We start from the raw sequence: 27,557 nt of genomic DNA on the forward strand, positions 1-27,557 counted from the left end.
GTTCCTTTATGTCCCAAGCAGTGAATTGCTATTCCTTCAAAATGCATATCAAGGTAACGATGCAAGTTATGAAAGAAAGTTGGGTTTTAGGTTCCATTAATATCCTTGAAATATCATTCTAACCATATCCAAAATAATTCTTAGAGTTGTGAAGTGTTTCATGGAAAAGTCATTAGCAGTGAACCCCAATACAGTGAGCAAGTGCAACACTGAAATAAACCGCCGCGAGATAACACCTTGTTAAATAAATGATTCTTAACATGACATGAATTTAAAAATAAGTTTACTTTGTTTATTACATTTACAAACATTTAAGTTCTTTCCATAAGACCACAGAGACCCATTCCACATGGACTGGTTTAAAATAACTTGACACGGCAGAATGCATTAAAAGTCCACTTTAATCCTTCTGAGCCATTTTAGAATTGGATTCTCATTCATCTGTGGCATCAGATTACAATAACTTTGGGATAAAAAGGCAACTGGTAAAGTGTCCATTACAAGTTCCAAATTGATTCTTACTGGCCCCTACCCAGACATATCCCAGATAAAAGCTTTGATCAAAAATCGATCCACCTGCTTATTAAGCATATTAAAAAGAAAACTATTTGGACCATTTCTATTTGTTTTATACAAAAAAAGGCTACACAATGTTCCACTTTGTCAGGATACAATTAGTGAGTATGAATTAGTGTTCTACACTGTTACTTTATCCTTAAAAATTAGAAACTGCTTTAGCAATAAGCACTATTAACTGAACACTAGAGACTTAACTGCAGAAAATAAATCTAAAATACTAGAAGAAAGCAAGCTAGGTCAGTACCATTACAAATTAAAAAAAATAAAATAAAAAACTTAAACAAGGCTAGTGTTTTGATAGGTTCCAGCTTGCAAACTATTCCTGTGCATTCTTGATGTACGAGTCACTTCCAAAATCCATTGGTATTGTTCCTCCGATCAAAAAAAAGGACCAGAACATAAGTTAGTTTCCATTGTTCCCACAGGAAACTAAGCTTTGTAAGTGTGTCAGGCACTTTCTGAGATTACCAGCCCACCCCTTCGAGCCCTCAGCAACTCTACAGGCCAATCACAATGCAGATTCATTCAGACGATCACTAGGAGAAAAAAAAAAAATTGCATGTAAGTTAATACTGTAGATTTCTAATGCACAACAAATCTACTTTTGTGGTATGCTCTATTGTTTGAAGTGGATCTTACTACTGACCGACCAGCAATCATTTCCCCCCCCCCCCCTTCAAGGGTACAATATTTCAAATTATTCAGAAAAGCATTAAAAAAAAAATCCACTCTCATTACTTAAGTGTGCATATTTATATGTACACTAAAGTGACGGTACAAAATGTTTTTAATGTTATTCTTTACACAAACCAACTTTACTACTAATTGCCAAACTTTGCACATCCAACATAATTATACCTCTAAATTTATACCCGTTTAAGACACTAAAAAACCTAAAACCTATTTTATTAGCGTTTTCCAACAAGAGCCAATTCATGTGTGCAACAGATGACATTGTGCAGGGGACAGCACTAATTGGCTAAAATGCAAGCCAATAAATAGGTGTGATAAGTGTCTGATACGATACAAGGTAAACATGTTAAAAAAAAAAAAAAAAAAAAAAATAGTATAATGTAAGTGTTTATGTAAAACTGGGAAATGGGTAAGAGAATTTAGCCATCTTTTCCGATTTAAAGGACAGTCTGTTTAAGGACAAGTAAATGCATTACATTTGCATAGTCAAATGCACACAAAAAAAAATACAACTGCACTTAGAAAAAAAAAAAAAAAGAAAACTACTAATTTGAAGTTCAGGCTGACAAATTCAGTTCTCTATTACCACTTCCCCTGTACCATGTGACCATGTGACAGCCAACCAATCACAAATGCATATATATGTATATTCTGTGAATTCTTGCACAAGCTCAGGAGCTAGTGACTCAAACTGTAAATATGAAAAGACTGCAATTTGTTAGAATGAAATTGAAAAAGTTGTTTAAAAATCACATGAGCTAAATCATGAAAGTTTAATTTTGACTGTCCCTTTAAGACAGCTACTATTGAATGTGTAAGTTCATTGTACATGTGACAGTCACATGAGACATTTGTGATACAGACCAAGCGCTTTGCATAAGAGAATGCAATTTCTGTATTTAATGGTTATTTAAGGTTGACAAGGCAAAATAAGTTGTGCTGAATTAACTTAAAGGGACAGTGTGCTGTAAAATTCTTCTTCAATGTATTACAATTTTTTTAACCCCTTGACACGTTGTGTACAGGGAACGTCAAACACAAACTGGTCTTTAAAGACCAACGGCATACCCTATAAGTCGTTAGGGGTTTAAAGCGGCTGGAATCGATCCTGGTCGCTTCCAGCCATTTAAGGTATTGCCGTAATGCTGAGATGTTGAGGCATCACAGCAATACCTTTTTCAAATACTGATGCAGAGAGCCACACACAGATATTCAGGGATTCCTGACAGATAGTGTTCCAATGTAACTCGTTAATTGAGAAAAAAAATGGTTTGGAAATAGCAAAGTGCTACTTTTATTTATTGCCCTATAACTTACAAAAAAAAAAAAAAAGCAATGAACATGTAAACATTGGGTATTTCTAAGCTCAGGACAAAATTTAGAAACTATTTAGCATGGTTTTTTGGTGGTTGTAGATGTGTAACAGATTTTTTTTTTGGGGGGGGGGTCAGGGTTAGATAGTGTTTTTTCATTTTTTCCATCATATTCTATATTTTTTATAGTAAATTATAAGATATGATGAAAATGGTATCTTAAAGGGACAGTACACTCTAAAATAGTTCTTATATGAATGTATTTTCGATGACTTGTTATACCAGCTGCAGAGTATAAAATGTATGAGAAATTGCATTTTTTGGTTATTTGTGTATTAAATAGCTGGTTTTGTGTTTTTAAACAGCCTATTACAATGGGTTGAGCTTCAGGTAATATCAGATCTCATTAAGTTATCACTTATGTACACAGACTTGCTTCCTTATCTTATATTTGTCTGGAACACCAAAGCTCAATACTTAGAGAGAAGAATGGAAAATTATCATTGTATTACTTAACTATCATGCCCCCCAATGAGAGTGTAATCTCTTCTGCTGGCTGCGTTTACTTAGGCTATTCAATAGAATATACTCCAGTATAGAAACTTTCAGTATAGGTTGGGATACCACAGGCTAAATCAGCTATTTCAAATGCCAAAATAGAGGTACAGGAGCTACTTGTAAACAATTTAAGACACTCCAGCAGATAAAATGAATCATTGGGAACAATTTAAAGGGGAGACATTTTTTGGATGAACTGTCCCTTTAAGAAAGTCCATTTAATGGTGAGAGAAAATCTATCTAATGTGTGGGTACAGTAAATGAGTAAGAAATTACAGCTAAACACAAACACCACAGAAACGTAAAAATAGCCCTGGTCCTTAAGGGTAAGAAATTGAATGGCCTTGTTCTTAAAGGGCCATAATACCCAAATGTTTAAACACTTGAAAGAGATGCAGCATAGCTGTAAAAAGCAGACTAGAAAATATCACCTGAACATCTCTATGTAAAAAAGAAAGATTGTACCTCAAAAGTTCCTCAGTAGCCACCTCCCATTGTAAAGGATTTCTAAGCAGCATTTTAGTGTGTCTGTCCTGGGACAGCTGAAAGGATGAGCCTTGTGAACTCTCATATTTCACCAATCAGGTAAAGGAAGCTTACTATGAAATCTCATGAGATCACAGTAAGAGTTCATGACCTCAGCACTGCTGATGCCGATTGGCTGATCATTTAATTTTTTTTTTTATCTGCAGCTGGCAGCAGCCAAGTATAACTTTTTACACAGAACTTACTCTGCTGAGCTGAGGAGATTGTGAGGTAAAATCTTCCTTTACATAGAGATGCTCAGGTGATATTTTCCTGTCAGCTTTTTACAGTTATACTGCATTAGTTTCAAGTGATTTAGCATATGAGTATTGTCCCTTTAAGGGGTTAAACTGGTATATTAAATAGTTATTAACTAGCTTCTTTAACCCCCCCCACCCCATCTGAAATTGCTGCATCCACCCATACTAAACACTTAAATTTACCATTACAGTATACTTTCATAATCAAGGGCATAATAAAAATTAGATCAACAATTTCAAATTAGTTCAATTCCTCTTCCACTGTATGGTTAAAGTAAATCCTAGCATTTTACAAACGCAAGGATTTACTACTGAAAAATTAAGGGCACTTCATGTAGAAAGCTCCTTATTTGATTCAATCGATCGCCGCTCTTAGCTCCTACAGCAGCGCATGGCTAAAAACCTCTTAGCCAATAACCATGCGTTAAATCCAGTTCCTATGGGCGCCAAACCGGATTTACCGCAGCGCTATTGGCCAAGAGGTGAAAAAGTCACCTCTTAGCCAAAAAAAAATATGTTTTGCCGTGGGCTGCTGTAGCAGCTAAGAACGGCTATCAATTGAATCAAATAAAGGAGCTTTCTTCATGAAGTATCATACTTCATGAATGAAAGTGCCCTTAATTTGTTTCAATAGTAAATCCTAGGGTTTGTAAAACGCTAGGATTTTCTCTCACTAAGTTACATTCACAAAACTAATTTACTGTGAATTCAAATTCTTACACACTTAGGAGTTGGTGCCTCAGGCATTTTTTTGCATATTTTAAAAAAAGGGACTCAATACCAGAATTTTTGTTTAAAAAGAGACCTTTATTACCCATTCCCCAGTTTTGCATAACCAACAGTTCTAATAATGCATGTTTTACCTTGTATCTACACCTCTGCCCCTTATTTTAGTTCTTTTGACAGACTTGTATTTTAGCTAATCAGTGCTGACTGCTAGGTAACTGTGCGTAAGCTCAATGTTATCTATATGATACACATTAACTAACGCCCTCTAGTGGTGAAAAACTGTCAAAATGCATTCAGATGAGGCCACTTCAAAGTCTAAGAAATTAGCTCATTATGAGCCTACCTAGGTTTAGCTTCCAACTAAGAATACCAAGAGAACAAAGCAAATTGGAAAGTTGTTTAAAATAAACTCTCATAATTCCAATAGGGCATGTAATTTTTAGACTTTAGTCACTTAAATGGTTCAATTTTGAATTGAGTCCATTTTAAAAAAAGAAAAAAAAAAAAAAAAAGGGACAGTAAACATTCTATATAAATCTGTTTATAGTTATGCATAATTAGAAAAACATGGCAATATACTTTCATTGTTTTGCCACCTTTACAGGTAGTTTAGCTAAGAAAATTAAGTAATTTCTCAGAATTGAAATACAGCCTGCTGACCTCTCATGGCTAACAAAGTCCCTAATTGTGAACAGGTAGCCATGATCATTGGGCCTGAAATAACTCCTCCAAATACGGTAAGGTGTGGCTTTTTGACAACTGCAGCTAAAAAAAAAAAAAAAAAAAGGATTTCCGCTGACAAAGTGAGGACCTTCAAAATGCATAATTAGTTTACATTTGTGCACAAACTTCACATCTAATCGGATTATATAAAGTGTATATCATTCGGCCCCAAATAGCATACCAAACACGCTTACACTGCTCTTTATAGCGTACTCTACTACCTCAACTATAGAGCTGGACTTTTATACAAGATAAGCAACTGTACTTACGTTTAGTGTATATTAAATTTCATGAAAAAAAAAAACATTAACTCAGATCAGGCTACTAAATGTAGTACAACTGCTTCCTGTATGACTACCTTGTTTTGAAATTTAAAAAAAAACCTCAAACCATGATCAAGACTTATATTCAAATTGCAAGCAGCTCAAATTAGTGATTTTTCTCCCGTATTCCAATGATCCATTTTGCATGCTGTAGTGCATTACAATTTACAAATACATTTCTCAACTTTATTTTGAAACTGCTGTTTTTGCATGTTATAGGGCCAATTTGAGTATTGAATTTTTTTAGTATAGGTGGGGACAAAAAACTCTGCAGCTGGAACAAGTCAATGTAAACACATTAAGGGATACGAAATCCATTATTTCTCTTCATGATTCAGACAGAGCATGCCATTTTAAAACTTTCTAGTTTACTTCTAGTATCAGTTTGACTGTTCTCTTGTTGAAATGCAGGAGTCAGCCAATTTCTGGAGCACTATAGGGCAGCAGTTTTTAAACAAGTTATTCATTCGTAAGAGCACTAGAGGGCAGCATTATTTTCTGCCAAAGTGCTTCAGATGGCTACCTAGATATCTTCAATATAGAATATCATGGGAACAAAGTAAGCTTAATAGAAGTAAATAGGAAACTTCTGTAAAATTGTATGTTCTGTCTGAAGCACAAAATAAATGTTTCATATCCCTTTAAAGGGACACTCAAGTAAAAATTACTTTTCAGATAGAGCATGTAATTTTAAATAACTTTCCAATTTACTTCTATTAAAGTTTAGACTGCACTTTATTTGAGTCACCAGCTCCTACTGAGCATGTGCAAGAATTCAGAATAAGCATATACGCATTTGTGATAGGCTGATGGCTGTCACATGGTACGTGTATGTATTTGATTGGCTGATGGGTGTCACGTGGTACAGGGGGAGTGGAAATAAACTTAATTGTCTGAAAAATTTTACTAGGCATTTGAAGTTTAGACTAAGTGCTATTGCTTTGTCTTGTTACCTTGCATTTGTTGATTATGCAGATCAGTGTTGACTGGTCCTTTAAGTGAAAAATTTAAATTACTGTCCCTTTAAGCCATGCTTCGTTGACATTTTTGGTTCATAAACTGGTGATAACTGAAATATGTAGTATCACCTTCTGAAGCTGCCATTTTTTTTTATTCTGGATATCAGTCAAGTAACTGACTTCAGATGCACTACAATCTTTTGAACATTAAAGACCTTCAGTTTTGATTTATTGAATAGTAATATACAAGAATGAGTGTCCCACAGTTATCCAGCAGATATTACTTACCAAGTATAAAGTATTTACAGGTCAGTGTCAAACCAGGCCAACTGATTGCTGTCACCTGGAGGCAGTCCATCCATAAGATCCTGAGCATGGCCTAGATCAGGTAGTCCATCAACAGGGTAGTCTGAACCTGGGTGGTGACCTCCCATATCATGATCCATCATTGGGTCCATTCCCATTGCATCCTGACCATAACCTCCAGGATGGAAAGAACGGTAGCTGGGATCTAGATTCAGATTAACAGTTGAATATCAGTTATTTCAATTTTAAAATTACACGCATATGTACACACCCCCTCAACACTTACCATCTGTTCTATAGCCAAGTGGTTCACCTTGGGCTCCAATGTCAAGACCAAGATCTCCAGTCTAAAACAAAAACACCATCTCTTTTAGAGGCAACTAGTAAAATGCACTGCAGATTTTAAATACTGAAGATATTTCAAGTATCATAACCAAGGTAAAAAATATAAAAGTTGTGCTTTCAAAAGTGGATAAGCTTGCCTGCACTAGCAAGTCATCAATGCAAAGTACTAAACATGTAGGCCAACAAAGTAGTGACCAAGACATCCAAAAAGTGTTCCCAAAATGCTAAAACCTTAATGTGAATCACAAAAGTTTCACAAATACCTAGATGTGGACATGAACAAATTTACTAGTTATCAGTTGCATCAGCATGGGAAACTGCTATAAGATGATCCCTTAGCCAAGATATCTTTTTTTTTTTTAAAAAAATTCTGCTCTAGAGTACCATGACATTACAGAGTTAATACACCAGCTGACCCAAACCATAAGTCAGTCAAAATGCCAACTAAAATACTGACAGACAGGAAGAAGGCTCCCAAATAAAGTTATGCATAGTTGACTCAATTAGAAAGTACTTGTTAATACAACTTCAGATTTGTCAAAACACATCAAGTACAAACCTAAGAAGCTGAAAAGTAAGGCTTTAGCAGTCTAATGAAATCAGTGTATACTTACTTCATTCCATGGCATTGGTTCGGTTCTGAAAAGTGAGCTAGTAAGCTCAACTGACAGGCGCTTCTTATAGTCCTGTGGTTTGTCCTCTGACATACGGAATAGAACAGCTGCTGCATAAGTTGCTGTTGAAAGTTTAAATAAAAAAAAAAGTTAGAAGCAGTTACTTTTATGGCACCCATGTATAAAGAGTATAGCTTGCAGTTAGGTGACAAGGTTTTTTTTTTCTCTTAGTCTTACTTACCAACTCCCTCGTTTCTAGAGTGAAAGCAGTTCAGTGAGGGGGTGCAGTTGCTCCTTCAGCCTCAATGGCTTCAGCAGCCTCTTTGTCTTGGGCAAGCTCACAAAGCACCCCAGCTGCTACTCTTTGGATGTTTTCAATTGGTGAGTACAATAACTGGTAGAAAGAAAGGCATGTCAATGAACAAAAGCACTATTTCATACAAATGCAGTCTTAACATTATCAAGGGTGATATAGCTGACTGTTTTAAACATACCTGTACAAATAATGGAATGGTATTCAGACCTCTAATAACAATTCTGTTGTGGACATCACGAGCCAGTATGTGAAGAGCACCTGTGCAGCCTTCAACAATCTCTTCCATTCGGACTCCCTCCTTAATTAAGAAAAAATCATTGGAAACCCATTTTTGCAACTACATCTCCAAAGGCAGGTGCTGGTGATACTTACCACAAACTGCTGCTGTGTTCCACCCATTGATGTGCGTCGCTGGGTATCCTGATGTGCTCTTACAAGCAACTGAACAAGCCTTGGAATGGCACCTTGTTCACGCAGGGGAGCATGATTGGCAGGACAAAGAGCAAGGTTGCGGATCAAGCCAACTGTAGCCTAGAACGAAAAGGCTTTGTTATACTAAATTTCAGTAAAGTGTTTGCAAAAAGTATTAACATTCTTATTAGAAACATTGAGATTTATCAAAAGTGAAAACAGTGACAGAAGGTAAATTTTAATTTTCAAATCAATTTCTTGTGGTATCCACTTTGGTTCTAAGAATATCTGGGATGTTGCTGAACCTTGCAAGATCAGATAAGTTAAAGGGCCATTAAATACAATAGATCATAACCAATAAAATGCAAAAAACACTTAAGGGACAATACTCGCATGCTGAATCACTTGAAGTGATGCAGCATAACTAAAAAGCTGACAATCACCTGAGCATCTGTAAAAAAAACAAAAAAAAACAGACAAAAAACCTCAAAAGTTCTTCAGCTCACAAAAGTGCTGTGTAAATAGATACTAAAGGGGAGATTATACATTAGATTTTTCTTTGCATAAAGGTTTTGTAGATCCATTTATATAGCCTAAAGAGCTTTTTTTTTTAAATTTAGTTTTGCTCATTTTTAAACATTGCTCTGATTTTCAGACTCCTAACCAAGTCCCAAAGTTTTAGAATACCAATGTATACCTTCTCCAGCTTGCTCCTGTTTGTGCAAAGAGTCTTCAAATTCAGAAGGGGGAGGGGCGAGTGCTTTTTGCTATAAAACCACTTAGTTTGCATATTCTTTATATTAGTCTATTACATACAGTTAAATGAAAATTGGTGTATACCGTCCCTTTAAATCAATCAGCATTGCTGAGGATTACATAGAATTTAAAATAGGAAAACAAGACTGTGCCTACACATGACATAGTGGGGTGTGGATACTCATGAAATTTGAGTTAAAATATCGAGGGTGTTCAGGTGATTTTCTAACCAGCTTCGCTGCATCACTTTCATGTGCTTAAAAATTTGGGTATGAAGTCACTTTAACTGTCAGAACAAAATCCAGTAGTAATTTGAAATTCAATCTACAAATTAAAGTTATGTTCATTATGAGAAGTTGAGCATAAAAAAAAAAAAAAAAAAAAGAGAAAAAAAAAAAAAGAGAAAAAAAAAAAAAGTACACCCTCCGAACTTTTTATGGTTTTACATATCAGGACATCTGGTCCTTAGCAAGTCTTAATTTGATAAATACAACCCCAGACCACCACATTTCTCCATTTTGGCCTTTTTTTTTTAAAATCACGACACGGTGTAGCCATTGTAGAATCACCTTTAGCATTAACATGAACAGTTTTCTGTGTTACAATCAGTTTCATACATTTTTGTGAAGGAATTTTGGGCCACTTTAAAACATTGCTTCATTTCATTGAAGTTTTCAGGCAGTTTATGAACAGCTTTAAGATCCCACCACAGCATGTCAAATCGGGTTAAGATCTGGACTTTGACATTGCAACACCTTGATTATTTTCTCTCAGCCATTCTGTTGTAGATTTGCTGGTGTGCTTGAGATCATTGTCCTGTTGCATGACCCAATTTCAGTCAAGCTTTTGCCAGATAGATGGCCTCACATAAATCTAGACTACTTTGGTATACAGAGGAGTTCATGGTCGACTGACTGCAAAATAAGCCCAAATCCCCCCTCTACTGTGCTTGTCAGTTATGAGGTGTTTGCTTTTTGCCAAACACATCAGCACAAACATGGGGCTGTTAATTATGGCCAAACATCTCCACTTTAGATCTCGTCTGTCCAAAGGATATTGTTCCACAAGTAGTTCAGATGAAACTTTGCAAACCATGTACTTTTTAGAGAAGAGGCTCTCTTGGCAACCCTTCCATTAAAAACACCACTTGTTCAGTCTTTCTAATTTTACTGTCATGAACTCTAACATGCTAACTGAGGCCTTTAGAGTGAGATGTGACTTTTTTGCAATTTCTAAGCATTGTGGGCTTTGACCTTGGGGTGAATTAGTTGCCAATCTTCCCAGTAGTGAATGAGCCAGTAGTATTGAATGTTTTCAACTTGTGAATAATCTTTCACTCTGGAATGATGGACTTTGTTTAGAAATGCCTTATAATCCTTCCCTGAATGATGGACCATAACAATTGCTTCTTTAAAATCATTGCTGGTGTCTTTTCTCCTTGGCATAGTGTCACACCTGAATGCTCCAGACAAGCAAATTGCTAAAACTTTGGCTTTTATAGAGGTGGTCACACTTGCTGATAATTAATCAAGCGCATTTGATAAGCATGCTCGCAATTTCTTCTGAAGCAATAAGGGTGTCCTTTGTTTTTCACACATGGCTTCTCCATTTTGTTAAATGAATCATGACACTAAAATGTTGTGATGTTTATCCGAGGTTGTATTTACCCAAGACTTGCTAAGGACCAGATTGGTATGTCCCGATATATAAAAACCATAGAATTCTAAGAGGGTGTAATTTTATACATGACAGATTAGATACATATATTTAAGCAAATTGGAAAGTAGTTTACAGTTGTGTGCTCGTTGAAAAATTTTGGACTTGGGGTTCTTTTAAATTGTATTTCATTCTGCTTGATCACAGTTTGTACCAATGCAACGCTTACCAAGGAATGAGGCCAAATTGTTAAGACTGCATGTGCAGTTTTACTTAAAGTAATCAGAGAATTTAAATAATGGTTTCATTGGGTAGAAGTAGACTACAAAAATTATGCATTTCTATATTGCAAACCTGATTAAATAAAAGTCTAACCAGGAAAGTAAAGGTTGAGCATAATTGTGGTGGCATCAGCGAGTCTTAATTTTTTTTTTTATTTTTTTTTTTTAAATAGACAAGTGGAGTGTCCCGTTTTACCTTAATCAGGGGCCAGTGAGAAGGAGGGGTGCAAAAAGTTTCACTACTACTGGAAGTCCATAGTGGAGACGCACAGCATTTTGAGCCATCTCTGCTTCCTGATGCCTACTGGTGAGGTGTCTAAGAGCACAAATTGCAGGTTCAGTGATGTCCTCTCTATCTCCTGCACGCAGTACAGTCCGCACTAGAGCTTCTATGCCACCCACTTGACAAACCATCATTTTATTTTTGTAGTTGTTGCATGTCAGGTTGGACAGAATACCAGCTGCACAAGTTACAACATTAATGTCATCTGAGCCAAGAAGTTGCACAAGAGTTCCTAGAAGGCCTTCCATGCCCTCCTGGAGAAGGAAAAAAAAAAAAAAAAAAAAAAAAAGAGTTTTAAATCATTAATAAAAAATAACCAAACCCGCTTCTTGAATGTTAGATATTTTTACACAATACCTGCTTAGTTGCTGCATCTGAAAGATTTCTTAAAGTCCAAAGACAGTTCTGAACGAGACGCTGGCTTGGGTCAGTAAGGTGCAAACCGAGAGCTTGCATGCCACCTAGAACACAAATCACTACACATTATTATACATATAAATAAAAAAAAATTTTTACAGCTAGAGACTACATGCTTACTGCTGCCATTAACCAACTTCCAAATCACTCACCAGCTTCCACAATTGCAGGCTTGTTACTAGAGCATACTGATAAAACCTTTAGCACACGACTTGTGGTCCACAAGAGCTTTTCATAACTATAAGTTCTCATTATGTTCACCAGTGCTTGAGGCCCTCCACTTGCAAGAATAATGAGCTATATAAGAAAAAAAAAAATCAAATTAAATTTTTGGTGTACGACAATTACAAGCATTTTTATATTCATGTATTTTAGCATGCTCAATTAAAGTATCAGGCACGAAGTTTAAAAAAAAAAAAAAAAAGCAAAGTAGCACGGAGCCCAAACCTTGCTTTCTTGATTCCCATAGGCCAATATCTGGAGACAGTCTGTAGTGATTGCAAGAAATTTGACATTTGTCTTGTTCAGCAAAGCAACCATTTTTTGCAGTCCACCAGCCAAACGGACTGCCATTTTGGCACCTTCTTGATGCAGAAGAAGATTATGCAATGTTGTGATAGCATAGAAAAGCACAGAGTCCACTGGTGACCTGAAAGTATAAACATGAAACTTTAGCAAATAGCCAAAAAAAAAAAAAAAAAGTGTACATAGAAATAAAACAAAATTACCATTTAAAATAGTATGTTGCCTCAGTAACAATAAAATGTACTAACCCATATTTAAAAAACCCCAGCATGCTTTTACTGTAAGTTACATCTGAAAACTGCTCATTAAACAGATGCTGGAGAGCCAAATGCTATGCTAACCTTTACCTAACTGAAACATTCTACACAGTACACTAGATTTTTTCTTTGCATAAATGTTATGTAGATCCATTGATATAGCCCATCTGGGAGCTTTTTTTAAGTGTATAGATTTTTTTTTCACATTGTTATTAGTGACTCCTAATCAAGCCACGAGTGTCAGATGTATACGTGAGTTTACAGACGCCTGCTAGGTCCTGTTTAGGGTATCAGTCTTTTCACATGGAGGAAGGAGTAGGGGTAAGTGTCTGCTCTTGTTTTCCCAGCCTAATCTCAACAGTGCTAAACTGGGAGCTTTTAAGTTTTGACAGGATTTTTAGATCAGTATCTCTGCATATTCTTCTTTATAGAAGTATCTATTTACATGCAGCGATATACAAATTAGTGTAAACTGTCCCTTTAAAGGGACAATTAAATTTGATTCAATTTTAAACTTTCCAATTTACTTCTATCTTCAAATTTGCATTGATCTCTAGCTATTTTGTTGAAACCTAAACAGGCACATATGCCAATGTCCAAGCCCATGAAGGCTGCCTTTTATCTCAGTGCATTTTGACAGTGTCACATTGCTAGTTCGTGTGCCATATAAATAACATTGTGCTCATCCCAATGGAGTCATTTATGAGTCAGCACTGAAAAAGCAAGTCTGTCAAAGTACTGAAATAAGGGGGCAGTCTGCAGAGCCTTAGATACAAAAAGGTAAAAATTATAACTGTTGTGCAAAACTGGAGAATGGGTAGTAAAGGATAAAGAATTAAAATTCTGGTGTAGACTGTCCCTTTAAGTCAGTATACTTTTTCCACATTACACACCCAAGCATTTTAACCAGAGCAGGAATGCCTCCAGATTTGAAGATAGCCAACAAGCCCTCACGATGGTGAGATAAGTTGTGAAGAGTTCCAGCAGCGCAACGTGCAGTTTCAACATCATTTGTATTCTGCATTGTCCTAACAATTGCAGATACCATCTGTGGAGATCGCATAATGGCATGGCGAGAAGCTTCTTTCTTAGATAACTGATGAACCATAACAGCAGCCTTGTTAACCACCACCTGGAGAGAGAGATTAAGATCTATAAAAGTTGAAATTGCTAAAGAGTGTTTGAACATTAACATTCTGAACCTCCTATTGTAATTAGTAAAACAGGCTTAACCCTTTAAGGTTTCAGAGAGTGTACAAATCAAATAGTATTGATACGGATATAAGTGTCAGTAATGCCACCATAATGCCTTGAAAAAAGGAATTAAACCATGGACCACCACATCACTATTTTGACCATTTTAAAACTTGATCAGGCAATAAAACTGTCACATTGTTGCAGGTAAAAAAAAAAAAAAAAACACACCCCACCCAGTAAATACATTTCAAGCACCTGTCTCCTAGACACTGCCATTTTGGAACCTAGACTTCACTGCAGGCAAATAATTGCACCACATTTGCAAACATTAGAAACGAATGGCAGCACTCATGAGTAGAAGGATACTGGGTATAACTAACTATGCTTATAAAATGTGTTTACTTTAACAGATTTTTAGGCTGTAAATGCAACAAGTCATTTGGTTATATACCTGGTCTTCATCATTCAGTAGCTTTGTTAGTTCAGGTATGGCACGAGTCGCCAATTCAGCATCATCTTGATAGTTTATTAAATTGACCACTGCATGTTTAAGCATCTGAGAAGGCTCGGCCAGGCGCTGAACATTTGTAGGATGAGCAGAGTCAAACTGTGTTGATGGAATCTGCATACCTTCATCCAACGTCTCAGGGAACATGGCAGCCCGAACTCTTTGGGCTCTGGTCATTGCAAACTGGCCGTCAATATCTATTTTAGAAAAAAAAAGAAAAAAAAAAAAAAAAAAAAGTGTTAAGTACTATATTTTCACACTACACTTCATAACAGAGGGGGACATTTTAGCTATAAACTTACCTGCTACTTGATCTGGGGTAAAGGACTGAGAGAAACCCTGTTCCCATTCATAAAGAACTTGATTGGTATCCACATCATCATCCTCTGGGTTCCCTTTGCCACTTAAAGACGGTGCTGTGGTTGTAGCTCCAGAATGAATGCCAGAATCCAGATAGGACTGCTGTTGCCAATGGCTCACTGCTGCCTTTCGGTCAGGTTCCATAGCCATGTCCAACTCCATCAAGTCAGCTACAAAAAACAAGACCGATTATAAAGTTTGCCCAGACAAACAAGGAGTTTGCTATCAAATAAAGTGGGTCAGAATTTCAAGGGGCAAATCTTTAAACTACTGTTCTTTTAGAATACCGTCATAGGACTTTGAATGCCAGACTACATTTTGTTCATATCAGTGAAATGACAGCCTAGGTAGCATGGGCTTAAAACACTCAGGCACTTTCAGACTTACTAGAAAATAAATTTTGAAAACTATTACATTTTAAAATTAAATTCAAATTAAGCAAAGGCCTATATTAAAAAAATAAAACACAACAAACACACACACGGGGGGGGGGGGGGGGAGGGGAGTTACCTTGTGTTGCCATGATTCACTACCTTCCAAAACCAAGGTTGCGATGACGTACCTACAACACAAAAAAATTAAAGTAATTTAAACACCATTTTTAACATGCATTCTTTAACAGCTTTCAGCTAAAGCAGTGCATGCATCATTCCTATCTAGACACCTGCACCAAGCAAATATGCATCCCTGCCAAGATAAACTGAAATTGTGACATTATGCTTCAAGTTTGTATTTCATAAAACCTTGCAATGTATTCTCTTTTAGAGGATAAACACAGGAATACATTTCCCATGCCTAAATTAAAGCAGGTTGTTCCTAGGAAACATTTACAAACCTGGATACTCAAGGGGGCAATTCTAGCAGTTTATACTGGTTTAGGTTTGTCTCAGTTGAACAAGTGTTTGTGTGAATATTTCAGTTACTTCGTAGTAAGACTTGTGGGAAAGGTTGGGCTTTCAATTGAAATAGGTGACTCATTTAGATTATTTTTTTTTTTCCTTCTAGATAAGTAAAGCCTAAAGCTGTACTTATCTAGAAGGAAAAAAACACTAAAATTTTTTAGTTAGGGATACAATTTCTGGCTACTCAAATTTGAACAAAATTGTCAATTTATGCTTTTAATGTGGGTGATCTAAAATCCCCAAATTAAAAGCATATAAAGACAATTTTGTTCAAAATTGAGTAGCCAGAAATGGTATCCCTATCAGTGATATGATCCATTTGGTTTCCCAGAACAGGTTAGAGCATACTCTCTGGTATTTAAAAACAAAAAAACCTCTGCTGACAGATACCATTCATATGCCTAATAAAAACAGCTTAATGCTAATTTTGTAGGCGAAGCTGGGAGTTGCAGTTCGAGAAATGCAATGATGGATATTATACATTAACTGGCTTGCAAACTAAAGGCCACAGCATGCAGAGCAGTACATAGACCATTTGAAGTTTGATCTGTGTTTAACTACAACTTAAAGTGACACTCAGGTTTTATTAAATTTTCATGATTCAGATACAGCATGTAATTTTAAACAACTTTCCAATTAACTTCCATAAAAAAAAAAAAAAAAATGTGCACAGTCTTCTATATTTACACTTTGAGTCACCAGCTCCTACTGAGCATGTGCAAGAACTCACAGACTATACGTATATGCATTTGTGATTGGCCGATTGCCATCACATGGTACAGGGGGAGTGGAAATAGACATAACTTTGAAATGTATTAGAACAAAATCTACTACTCATTTGAAATTCAGAGTAAATGCTATTGTATTGTCTCATTATCTTGCATTTGTTGCTTATGCATATCTACTGTGTTTACTGGTCCTTTAAAGGGACATTAAAACCCAAAAATTCTCATGAACGATTCCGATAGAGAATACAGTTTTAAACAGCATACAGATTTACTTTTATTATCTAATTTGCTTCATTCTATAGCTATCCTTTGTTGAAGAAAACCAATGCACATGGGTGAGCCAATCACAAGTCAATGTGCAGCCACCAAGCAACATCTACTGAGCCTATCTAGATATGCTTTTCAGCAAAGTATATCAAGTGAAATAAGCAAATTAGATAAGTAAATAAGAAAGTTGTTTAAAATTTCACTTTCTAAAACATGAAAGAAAAAAAAAAATGTTTGTTTCATGTCCCTTTAATGGCTAGCTAGTTACCATACTGTTATTAGACATGCGCTGCTGAATGCAGAAGCAGGCAGTCCCTCGTTTACTTTGGCTCTTTTTGGAGACTGATATGCTTGTGAAAAATTGCCACACAGATTTGTGCAAATCCAAATCTTAGTGTGGTGATCTTTCACAAGCATAAATCTGGCTCTTAAAAGAGCAATAGGGGGCATTTCTGCATTCAACAGCTTAGCCTTTTTTGTTTAACACAAACATTTTATCTTATCTGTTTAACCGTAAGTGCTAAGCTGATTTGAGGGTTTAATTTTTTAAAAACTTTTTTCAGATTTCCAAGACTTATATCGTTGGAAAGGATAGGCGATTACCTTTCATGTAGCTGCTTAGATGCCTGAGATGAGCAGCATGTCCCCTTTCCCTATACTTTTTTTTTCTTAAATAAAAGTTGCGTGGCGACTTCATCACGCAAAATGTGATGCCTGTCACTATACAGACCTGATCGGCGGGGTGGGAGCCCCCAGATCTCCCTCAAGGTGGGAGAGTGCAAGCGACAGCTCTGAGCCGTCAGCTCAGCAGTTAGCACTCAAGGGGTTAAAGTACCGGTAAATACAATAGATTTGCATCATAAGAAGTCGATGCAATAGCACTTAGTCTGAACTTCAAATAAATATAGTTTTCAAAAAAACTTCAAAGTTATGTCTGTTTCTACTACTGTATCATGTGACAACCATCAGCCAATCACAAGCGCATATACGTATATTCTGTGAACTCTTACAATGCTCAGAAGGAGCTGGTGACACAAGTGTAAATTATATATACATATACACACACACTGAATATTGTTAATGGAAGTAAATTGGAAAATTGTTTAAAGCCTTAATAGGCCTTCACACTATCGAAATACAAAATAATCTGCACATTAGTAAATACCCTAGAACCGCACTTTCAACTTAAAGGGACAGTTACCTCAAAAATTTTCTCCTTTAATTTGTTCCCAATAATCCACTTTACCTGCTGGAGTGTTTTAAATTGTTTACAAGTAGCTCCTTTACCCTTATATTGGCATTTGAAATTGTTAATTTAGCATGTGGTATCCCCACCTATTCTGAAAGTTTGTGGCCGCGCGTACCAGCTATAGATAAGCTTTGTAAACACAGCCAGCAGAAGAAATTACACTCCCGGTGGGATAAAGCAGAGATAAGGTAATAAAATGTTGATTTTCCAATGTTCTCTTAAAGTATTGGTGATTGTTTTATGGACAGATATAAGATAAAGAAGCAGGTATATGTACACAATGTGATACAGTAATGAGATCTGATTATACCTACAAGCTCAACCTATTTTATTAGGCTGTGGCTTCAAAACACAAAATCAGAGCTTTAATATACAGAAATAAACCTTAAAAAGCTCATTTTCATACATTTTTTACTCTGCAGTTGGTAAAAAAAGCAATAGTAAACACATTAAGGGAAAAACTATTTTACAGTATACTGTCCCTTTAAGGTATTACATTCAATGGCTTGTATATTTAGATGAGAAACTCATGTATTCCAATTTGGCCCACATTTCTAAATCAAATTCAGAAGGCTGTGCGGTCATCTTAACTGCCATGGTAAAAGCTTGACACAGGCTTACTCCTTCACCTGGTAATGTGTCTAACTTTCAAATTTATAGAAAGGTCCAGTTCTTGATTTGTTTGCTAAATCAAATCTCATACTCAACGCATTTCCCTTCTTACAATAAACTGCATTACAGCAATACTACAGTCTGTTACACAAAGCCTATTAAAACTGGAGTTTCTGGTGGCTAAGACTTAAAGTGAAAGTCAATCCAAGCGTTTTACAAACCGCTAGTTTCAACTATTGAAACAAATTAAAAAGGAGAGACTTTCATACATTAAGTATAAGATACTTCCTGTATAAAAGCTCCTTTGTTTCAATCACGGTTCTTAGCTGCTACGGCAGCACAGGGCTAAAATAATTTTTTGCTAAGAGGTGACGTTTTCACCTCTTAGCCAATAGCTGTGCGGTAAATCCGGCGTGGCGCCCATGTGATTTTTTTTAGCCGTGGGCTGCTGTAGCAGCTAACAGCGATCGGTTGAAACAAATAAAGCAGCTTTCTACATGAAGTATCTTTTACATCATGAATGAAAGTCCCTTTGTTTCAATAGTCAATCCTAGCTTTTGTAAAAGGATAGACTCACTTTAAAGGGACACAAGTCAAAAATAAACTTCAGAGAGCATGCAGTTTTAAAACACTTTGCTAATCTACTTCCATTGGAAAAATTTGCAGCGTCTTTATATACACACTTTTTGGGGGAACAAGATCCTAAAGAGCATATGCCAGGCCCTGACAAACTTTAGGGGGGGAGGGGGGGAATTCAAGAAACCAAATTGGCAAAGTTGAATAATGTCATTTAAGATTATGAAGCTTCTCTATAAACACTTAGGGAAACTAATAAAAACATGATTCAGATGGAGGTTGTCATTTTAAAAAGGGACAGTCTAGTCAAACTAAAATTACATGCCCTATTTGAATAATGAATGTTTAACAGCTTTCCAATTTACTTTATCATCAAATTTGCTTCGTTCTCACGTCTGGATTTAGGAATGAGGGCACTAAAATTCAAGTCACTCAAAAGAATTTAAATAAGGGTATTCTGCAGAGGCTTAGCTACAAGCTAGAGAGAAAAAGTATAATATGACTGTTGGTTATGAGAAACTGGAGAATAGGCAATACAGGGATTTTATATATTTTTAATAAGGAATTCTGGAGTAGAATGACACTTTAAACAACTTTCCCCAATTTACTACATCAGGTTATATTTTGTTAGAGTAAATCTCCACAGCCTCATAGTAGCATGAACGTGTTTGTTGCAAAACACTGTTGCCATAGCATACTAAAGAATGCTAGACAAGTGAGCACTCCTGAGCTCCTGTGAGCCTACCTAGATTGACTCATAAGATTTCAAAGAAAAATTTAATAGAAGTAAATTGGAAACTTATTTAAAATGTCATGGTCTCTCTAAACCATGAGAAATTATGACTTAGAATTGTGTGGTCAAAGCAAAAGAGCTTATGGAGATTATATCAGTGTTCTCCAGGACCTTTTTAGTGGGTGGACCACCCAGTTCATTTTAAGCCAATATGAAACTAAAATTAGCAAATTAAATATTTTTTAATTGCACAAGACAAACACATGCAACTTATAAAATAGGCGTGTGCTTTGAATAGCAAAAGGATATTAGAAATTACTGCCCCTGCCTGGCTACTTCATAATATGCCACCTGGCTTGCAAAATTGTGGAGAACACTTTATATATTTGTTTAAATTGAAAATCTAAGATTTAACATCCATGAGAAAATGGACACAAACATTCTGCAACCTAGTTTCCTACTCTTAGACAAGTTCGATACAGGAACAAATTGATCGTGCTGAATGTATCACTCTTAAGTCTGGAATTCCCTTGCATTTAAGAATTGTAGAGACCACAATTTTCAGAATTTTAGGAAAAAAGGGGAAAAAAAATGTTGCAACGTTTTCTACATATTAAAGTTGATACTACAATTTTAATGTGTGGTATTAACAATGCTCATTTAAGGGATATGCCTTGGTAGATTATGCACTTTATTTTTCCTGCTATTAGTGTCTCTTCCCATAGGGAGGAAAGAGGTGCACATTTTACAAGAGTATGCATATACAAGGCAATAGCACAAAAAGAAGACTCCCCTTAGAGTAGCGCCTCTGTTCTCCTTTACTGTGCAGAAATTACTGCTTTTCAGGAGTTGAATTTCTAGACTGCTGTTCATGTCCAGTATCAAAGCCACTGAACTACAGCTAAGTTCAAAATGCTAAAAAAGGACAAAAAAAAACAAACGTATGTACGTACGTCTGAACACCAAGCATGTCAGTCTCAAATACACCCAAGCACCTGTGTAGTTAGGTGGGTGCAAAGCAATCTCATTCAATAAATGTATTGCATCCGAAGTATTAAGACAACAACATGTAGGTCTCAAGACCATGTCAAATGATTAAGGTCTATTTACAGAAACTCTTAATTTATGTTAGATGTTTATACTGAAAAAGGCAGTGCTCAAACCCAGGGAGCCACATGGCAAAGTTCCGATGTAAACAAATTTAAATCACATTCATTTATGTGATAGTCAGGGGGGAGTGCCTATGATTCTAGGCACGTGCTCCAATCCGCAATCCCATTTACCAAGCCACTATGGCTTCAGGACAGCCAGACAGCTAGGATGTTCTATGCCGTCCTAACGACGCTAAAGCCCATCGCAGTTAGGACTGAATAGAACACCCTAACAGTGGGAAGGGGTTAAGTAGCCTAGGTAGTTTCCAAAGTCAAATCTAAATTCATTGTTTGCTATCCCCCCCCCCCCCCCCATTACACTGCATGCACAATGTAATTTTAAGCTTATTCATTTCTTGAATGTCCCTTTAATGAAAGAAAAAAAAATGTGGGGCTTGACGTTTTAAGTGCTCAATACCAAGTTCCTGTACTGTCACTTGTAAAAACAGCTTCTTTTTAGGAGTACTACTGAACTTGACCAAGTCAAAAACATAAGTTTGTCAAACAATATAGCGTTAAAAAAGCCCTCTGCTGGGCCGCACACAAAACTGGCCTTAGAGGGAACACTGGAAAGGGTACTGTAAAAAGTGTACCCGCCCCCCATTGGCTATACTAGATGTAAAGTATAAAATGGTTTTGTTATTTGAATTGAAACCACAACCCATTAATTGGTTGAGCTTGTAGGAAAATCAGATCACTTTCCTAGACATTCTTTATGTTTGTATACAAGAACCCAATAAATAAAAAATGTATTGCTTTACTCCAAGCTCCTGTCCTAGATTTAGTCTTCAAAGAATAGCAATAGAATATAAATTTGATATTAGAAAACTAGAAAGTTTTTTTTTTTTATCGCAAACTCTGAATCTTGAAAGTTTAAACTTTACTGTACCTTTAATTTCTAAGCTACAGAACAGTTAGTCTCTGACCCAGTTATTCCCTTACAACCAGTTAAGGCAGGGTTCTACAAACTCAGTAACCAGGAAGCCACTGGCTCCTAACCTTTTGGGTTATTCTCCATATATTTATATACAAATACCACTGTCTGGCTCCTAAAAGTATATTTGGCTCCTAAATATTCTTACTGGCTCCAAAAGTTTAAACAGATTTGTCGACCACTGAGTTAAGTTACAGCCTACAATAGAGAAGATACATAATCCCTTTATTACCCATTCCCCAGTTTTGCATAATCAGTTATTTTAATTATAGCTGATTACCTTGTATCCAAGCATCTTCTCACAGTCCCCTGATCACATGACTTCTCTATTGACTTGCATTCAGTACTGTGCTAACTCTTAAACTCCTCTGGCATCAACACAATGTTATCTTTATGGTCCACATTAATAAGCAGTCGTGTGTTGTGAAAAGCAAATAAAAAAAGCATGTGTTAAGAGGCTGTCTTTAGTGGCTTTGAAACAGGCAGAAATGTAGAGGTTTTAAGGTCATAAAGTATATTTATATAACAATGTTGATTGTGCAAACCTGGGTAATGGGTAGTAAAGGCATTATCTAAGCTTTTTAAACAAACATTTTAGTGTAGACTGTCCCTTTAAAGCAGGGATGGGAAACCTTGGCCTTCCAGATGTTTGAGAACTACATTTCCCTTGATGCTCAACTGGACTTCAGAGTGCCTACGCATCATGGGTAATGAAGTTGTGAAACTTTTGGATGGGTTCCCCCCATCCCTGAGATAAAGGGACAGTGTTCTTGTGTGCTCCCAATGATCCATTTTATGGCTGGTGTGTATTAAAAATAGCTCCTTTACCAATGTAATTTGAAAAAGCTGTTTTTACTACTTTTATCCACCAGTTAGACGGTCCCTTTCAACTATAAGTATTTTTGGTATAAGTTATTGCAGAGCTTGACAAATCTCTTTAAAAGTTAGGAGCCAGACAGTATTTGTTATATAGATATATGGAGAATAACCATAAAAGTTAGGAGCCAAGGATAGAATTCTAGGAGCAAGTGGCTCCTGGGTTTGTCGAGCCATGAGTTATTGTATTATTGCTTTAGATAGATAACTACTACCCATTCACCAGCTTTTCTTAAAGGGACACTGAACCCAAATTTTCTCTTTTGCAATTCAGAAAGCATGCAATTTTAAGCAACTTTCTAATTTGCTCCTATGATCAATTTATCTTCATTCTCTTGCTATCTTTGTTTGAAAAAGACAACATCTAAGCTTTTTTGGTTTCAGTACTCTGGACAGCACTTTATTGGTGGAAATCAGCAAGGACAACCCAGGTTATTCACCAAAAATGGGCCAGCATCTAAACTTACATTTGTGCTTTTCAAATAAAGGTACCAAGAGAATGAAGAAAATTTAATAGGAGTAAATTAGAAAGATGCTTAAAATTCCATGCTCAATCTGAATCACGAAAGAAAAAAAATTGGGTTCAGTGTCCCTTTAACTAACATTGTTAATATTTATATACTTTAACAGTGCTTGACAAATCTGTTTAAAAATTAGGAGCGGGTAAGAATATTTAGGAGCCAGGCAGTTGGATTTATAGATATATGGAGAATAACACAAAAAGTTAGGAGCCAGGGGTAAAAGTCTAGGAGTCAGTAGCTCCCAGGTTTGTGAGCCCTGCTTTATAACCTCTAAGCTTGCCTGTTTCTAAGCCCTGCAAGATACCTCAGTGCTTTTTAAAGGGACAGTTTACTCAATTTTTCTCCCCTTTAATTTGTTCCCAATGATCCACTTTACCTGCTGGAGTGTATTAAATTGTTTACAAGTAGCTCCTTTACCCTTATATTGGCATTTGAAATTGTTGATTTAGCATGTGGTATCCCCACCTATTCTGAAAGTTTGTGGCCGCGCGTACCAGCTATAGATAAGCTTTGTAAACACAGCCAGCAGAAGAAATTACACTCCAGTGGGATATAGCAGAGATAAGGTAATACAATGTTGATTTTCCATTGTTCTCTCAAAGTACTGGTGGTTGTTTTAAGGACAGATATAAGATAAAGAAGCAGGTATATGACACAATGTGATACAGCAATGAGATCTGATTATACCTACAAGCTCAACCCATTTTATTAGGTTGTGGCTTCAAAACACAAAATCAGAGCTTTAATATACACAAATAAGCCTTAAAAAGCTATTTTTCATACATTTTTTAATCTGCAGTTGGCAAAAAAAGCAATTGTAAACACATTAAGGGAAAACTATTTTACAGTATACTGTCCCTTTAAAGAGACATGAAAACCAAATTTTCTCTTTTGTGATTCAGATAGAGCATGCAATTTTGAGCAACTTTCTAATTTACTCACTTTTCTTCATTCTTAGTATCTTTGATAAAGCAGGAAAGTAAGCTTATTAGCCAGCACGTTTTTTGTTCAGCACACCAAGTAGAGCTTGCTGATTGGTGGCTACATTTAGGGGCATTCTGCAGAGGCTTAGCTACAGGTAATCATAGAAGCAAAAAATTATAATCTTTTGTTATGCAACACTGGGGAATTAGTAAAGAAATTCATCTTTTTTTTTAAAAAACAAAATTCAAGTAGACTTTCCATTCAAGTAATGGTTATAGAAATAAGGATCCCAGTGGGGGTTGGCCATTGATACTAAAATGTTAGTTTCCATTGCTTGTAGCATGTATAGAGATAAGATGAGGGTCTTATGTACATACAGATAAGCAGGTCTGCCATCATTGCAGGTTCCGTCCATTTCATTGGGTTGTGGTTTCAATTAGCAAATCTTCATATACAAATATCGAAAATGCGCAATGTCACATACATTTTAAAAACTGCTGCTGTTACAAGCCATTTGAAACGTGTCAAGGTAAACCGATTTTAAAATACTGACTAAAGAATTTAAGGGTTAAAGTTAGGTCTTGAAAAACTGAAGTCTAATACAGGAGCGGTCTATTTTAACTGCATAGTAAGTGAAACTGAGAATCTGTTGTTGAGATCCTTCTTTAATAATGGAGCTGTGCAGCCCCAGAACACTTTAATAAGCAAACACAAACAAGTGTAGCTTGTTTCACAACCAATGTCACATGAAATCTGGGGAAACAAATTATCCAGCCTCAAAATTGATTATATAAACAGCATCCATGGCTCAGATAAATTTGCATGACCCTGCTAGCCACACTGGTATATCTTATAGATTTTACTGGAAAAGCTGCATACATAGGATTTATGGCTATATGAAGCATCAAGAGCTCAATTCGTCTTAGCAATGATTTAGAAACTAGTCTTTAGTTAGCTGCCCTCCAAACCTAAAATTTTAAATTGTTAGCCTATAGCAGGAGGGACAGAAATGTGCTGGCAAAAAGCTAGTCTTATTGGGAGCTAATTAATGATTTACTGACTGGCTGTATGTATGTAGAAGAAACCAATAAATTACATAATGTTTTGCAGAGATTCTTTCATTGCTACAAAAACAAGTTAACACAAATTTCCATAATCTCCTTTTTAGACACTAAACCGTATTTGAAGACCCTAAACTAACTCTGCAAGTGCAAACCACACACCCTTAGGAACATAGTTTTCTCTATATGAAAAATGTATTTAGTCATTCATTGCCAACATACGTTCATGAGTCAAAATACAATTTTAAACATTCTAATTTAGAATGATCATTTTTCCTCATTGAAAAGCAGGGACATAAGCTCAGGAGCATGCACATGTCTAGGACACTATATGGCAGCAGTTTTGCAATAGTTATCCATTTGCAAGATCACTAGATAGCAGCACTATATCCTGCCATCTAGTGATCCAGACATCTAGCTGGGTTTCTTCAACAAACAAAACCATGAGATCCAAGCAAATTTAATAGAAGTAAATAAAAAACTTAAGTGTTATACTCTGATACATTTTTAGTTTTCATATCCCTTAAACATTAACTTCTTATAATCCCAAATACTGCTTGGAGACTGTGGCAAGACACTGATCTTTATTTGCACTACGTTCCAATGTTGTGAAACAGTTACAAGATATTTACACATTAGGGAAAAAGGTGGATAACTAGATCCGTGTACAGACAGCTCACATAAAAAGTTTAACATCCAAAGAAAGTAAGCATTCTGTAGTTCCTCAAAATTAGGATTGTCAAGCAACCCAAAATATATGAACTACACAATTTTAGGAGGGGGTTAACCCAACGCTTAGAGTTTGAAGATGTCCAGTTAAAATATAGCAATTTATCTACGTTCTGAAAAATAAAGGATTATAGAGCTACAACAGTATGGATTGAAACAGGGCAAACACTTCTGTAAGTAGCTAAATTCCTCATTCTATAATGAAACAAAGACACTATACAGCCATAAGATTCTAAACCTGGAGCTATAAAAAGGAAACAAAAGCTAAAAATCCAGGGATCTGGACTTTTTACTCTGAACACTACCTTGAAAAAAAATAAAATGGTATTGATTTCTTGCTTGTAAATGTAGTTTGTCAAGTTTAACAGATGCTAGGTAGGGGGGAGAATTAAGGACCCTAATGAATCTTTCGTACACGACAAAGAACCTACTATTTGGGAAGCAAGATGAAGAGGGTGGGGTGAGAAGACAAAAAAAAAAAATTGCAACCTGCAATTAGTTGTATTGCATAATAGTAGCACCTCCACAGCTGGTGCACAAACAAATCCTTAACCTAATAATGCAGCAATATACAAACAAAATGCCATGAAAATAACGCTTTTAGACGCCGTTCAAGCCTATATCAAAATCATAAAGCATCATCAAATCTATGCAACGCTGTTTACTAGATATTCTGAGACACCTAAAATTCAGCGACCATACAGACTTTGCACAATTAAGCCTGGTGCCCATCACTTCATTCAAAAAAAAATCCAGTCTCCAATGAAGAGCACATACTACATATAACTTCACTCGTCGTTCTTATGTTTTTAGCATCCCACTATAAAACTAGTGACGTGTGCTTCTGTGGTACTGGAGACCACAGGAAGCAAAATGGTTCTTACTAAATTAAATTTTCTGCTAAAAAAATATATACACCATCTCAAAATGAGTTACATAACAGTTTATGCCCACGCACCAAAACCTTAAGCGCTATTAGAGGGCATCTTGAACCCAAAACACACAGGGAGTCTAAACAGCTGCAGAACTCGCACAACTTGAACTGATTAACAAAATGCAGACAAACACCATAGATACACGCACACGCCACCATTGTGTTTGTATTGCTATGCTATTAACTAGAAGCATGGAAAAAATAAAATTACCAGATGCGTGGTTACTCCCAGCTCCTCGGGAGCGATCACACAATCCTACAAGGTGCTGGCCTCCTCCTCCTCCACCAACCCCGATGTCCGGTGGTTTCCGTCACTCTGTCTGTACGGCAAATAGGTTTATTAAATAACGAAGGTCATACGGTGGTTAATATCCCCCTTAAATGATCCAACAACACGCTGCAAACTCCAAAACGAAAATAAATATAAATACCAAAAAAAAAAGAAATCTTCAACTCACTCCTCTCG

The 27,557-nt window shown here is 36.2% G+C and overlaps 1 protein-coding gene across 1 annotated transcript; it reads right to left on the reverse strand.

Moving 5' to 3' along the window:
- Window positions 1-266: 266 nt before the first annotated feature.
- On the reverse strand, window positions 267-27,557 carry CTNNB1 (catenin beta 1). Its single transcript, XM_053714344.1, is given in 19 exon segments — window positions 267-1,115; window positions 6,951-7,173; window positions 7,255-7,315; window positions 7,928-8,049; window positions 8,169-8,208; window positions 8,211-8,321; window positions 8,422-8,541; window positions 8,616-8,774; window positions 11,544-11,573; window positions 11,576-11,884; window positions 11,988-12,091; window positions 12,200-12,344; window positions 12,495-12,696; window positions 13,723-13,961; window positions 14,478-14,731; window positions 14,837-15,064; window positions 15,405-15,456; window positions 27,303-27,411; window positions 27,523-27,557. Coding segments are annotated over 16 exon segments (2,346 nt in total). The 5' UTR covers window positions 15,418-15,456; window positions 27,303-27,411; window positions 27,523-27,557; the 3' UTR covers window positions 267-1,115; window positions 6,951-6,964.

This window comes from Bombina bombina, chromosome 5 (assembly GCF_027579735.1).
Source record: "Bombina bombina isolate aBomBom1 chromosome 5, aBomBom1.pri, whole genome shotgun sequence".
Lineage (NCBI taxonomy): Eukaryota > Metazoa > Chordata > Amphibia > Anura > Bombinatoridae > Bombina > Bombina bombina.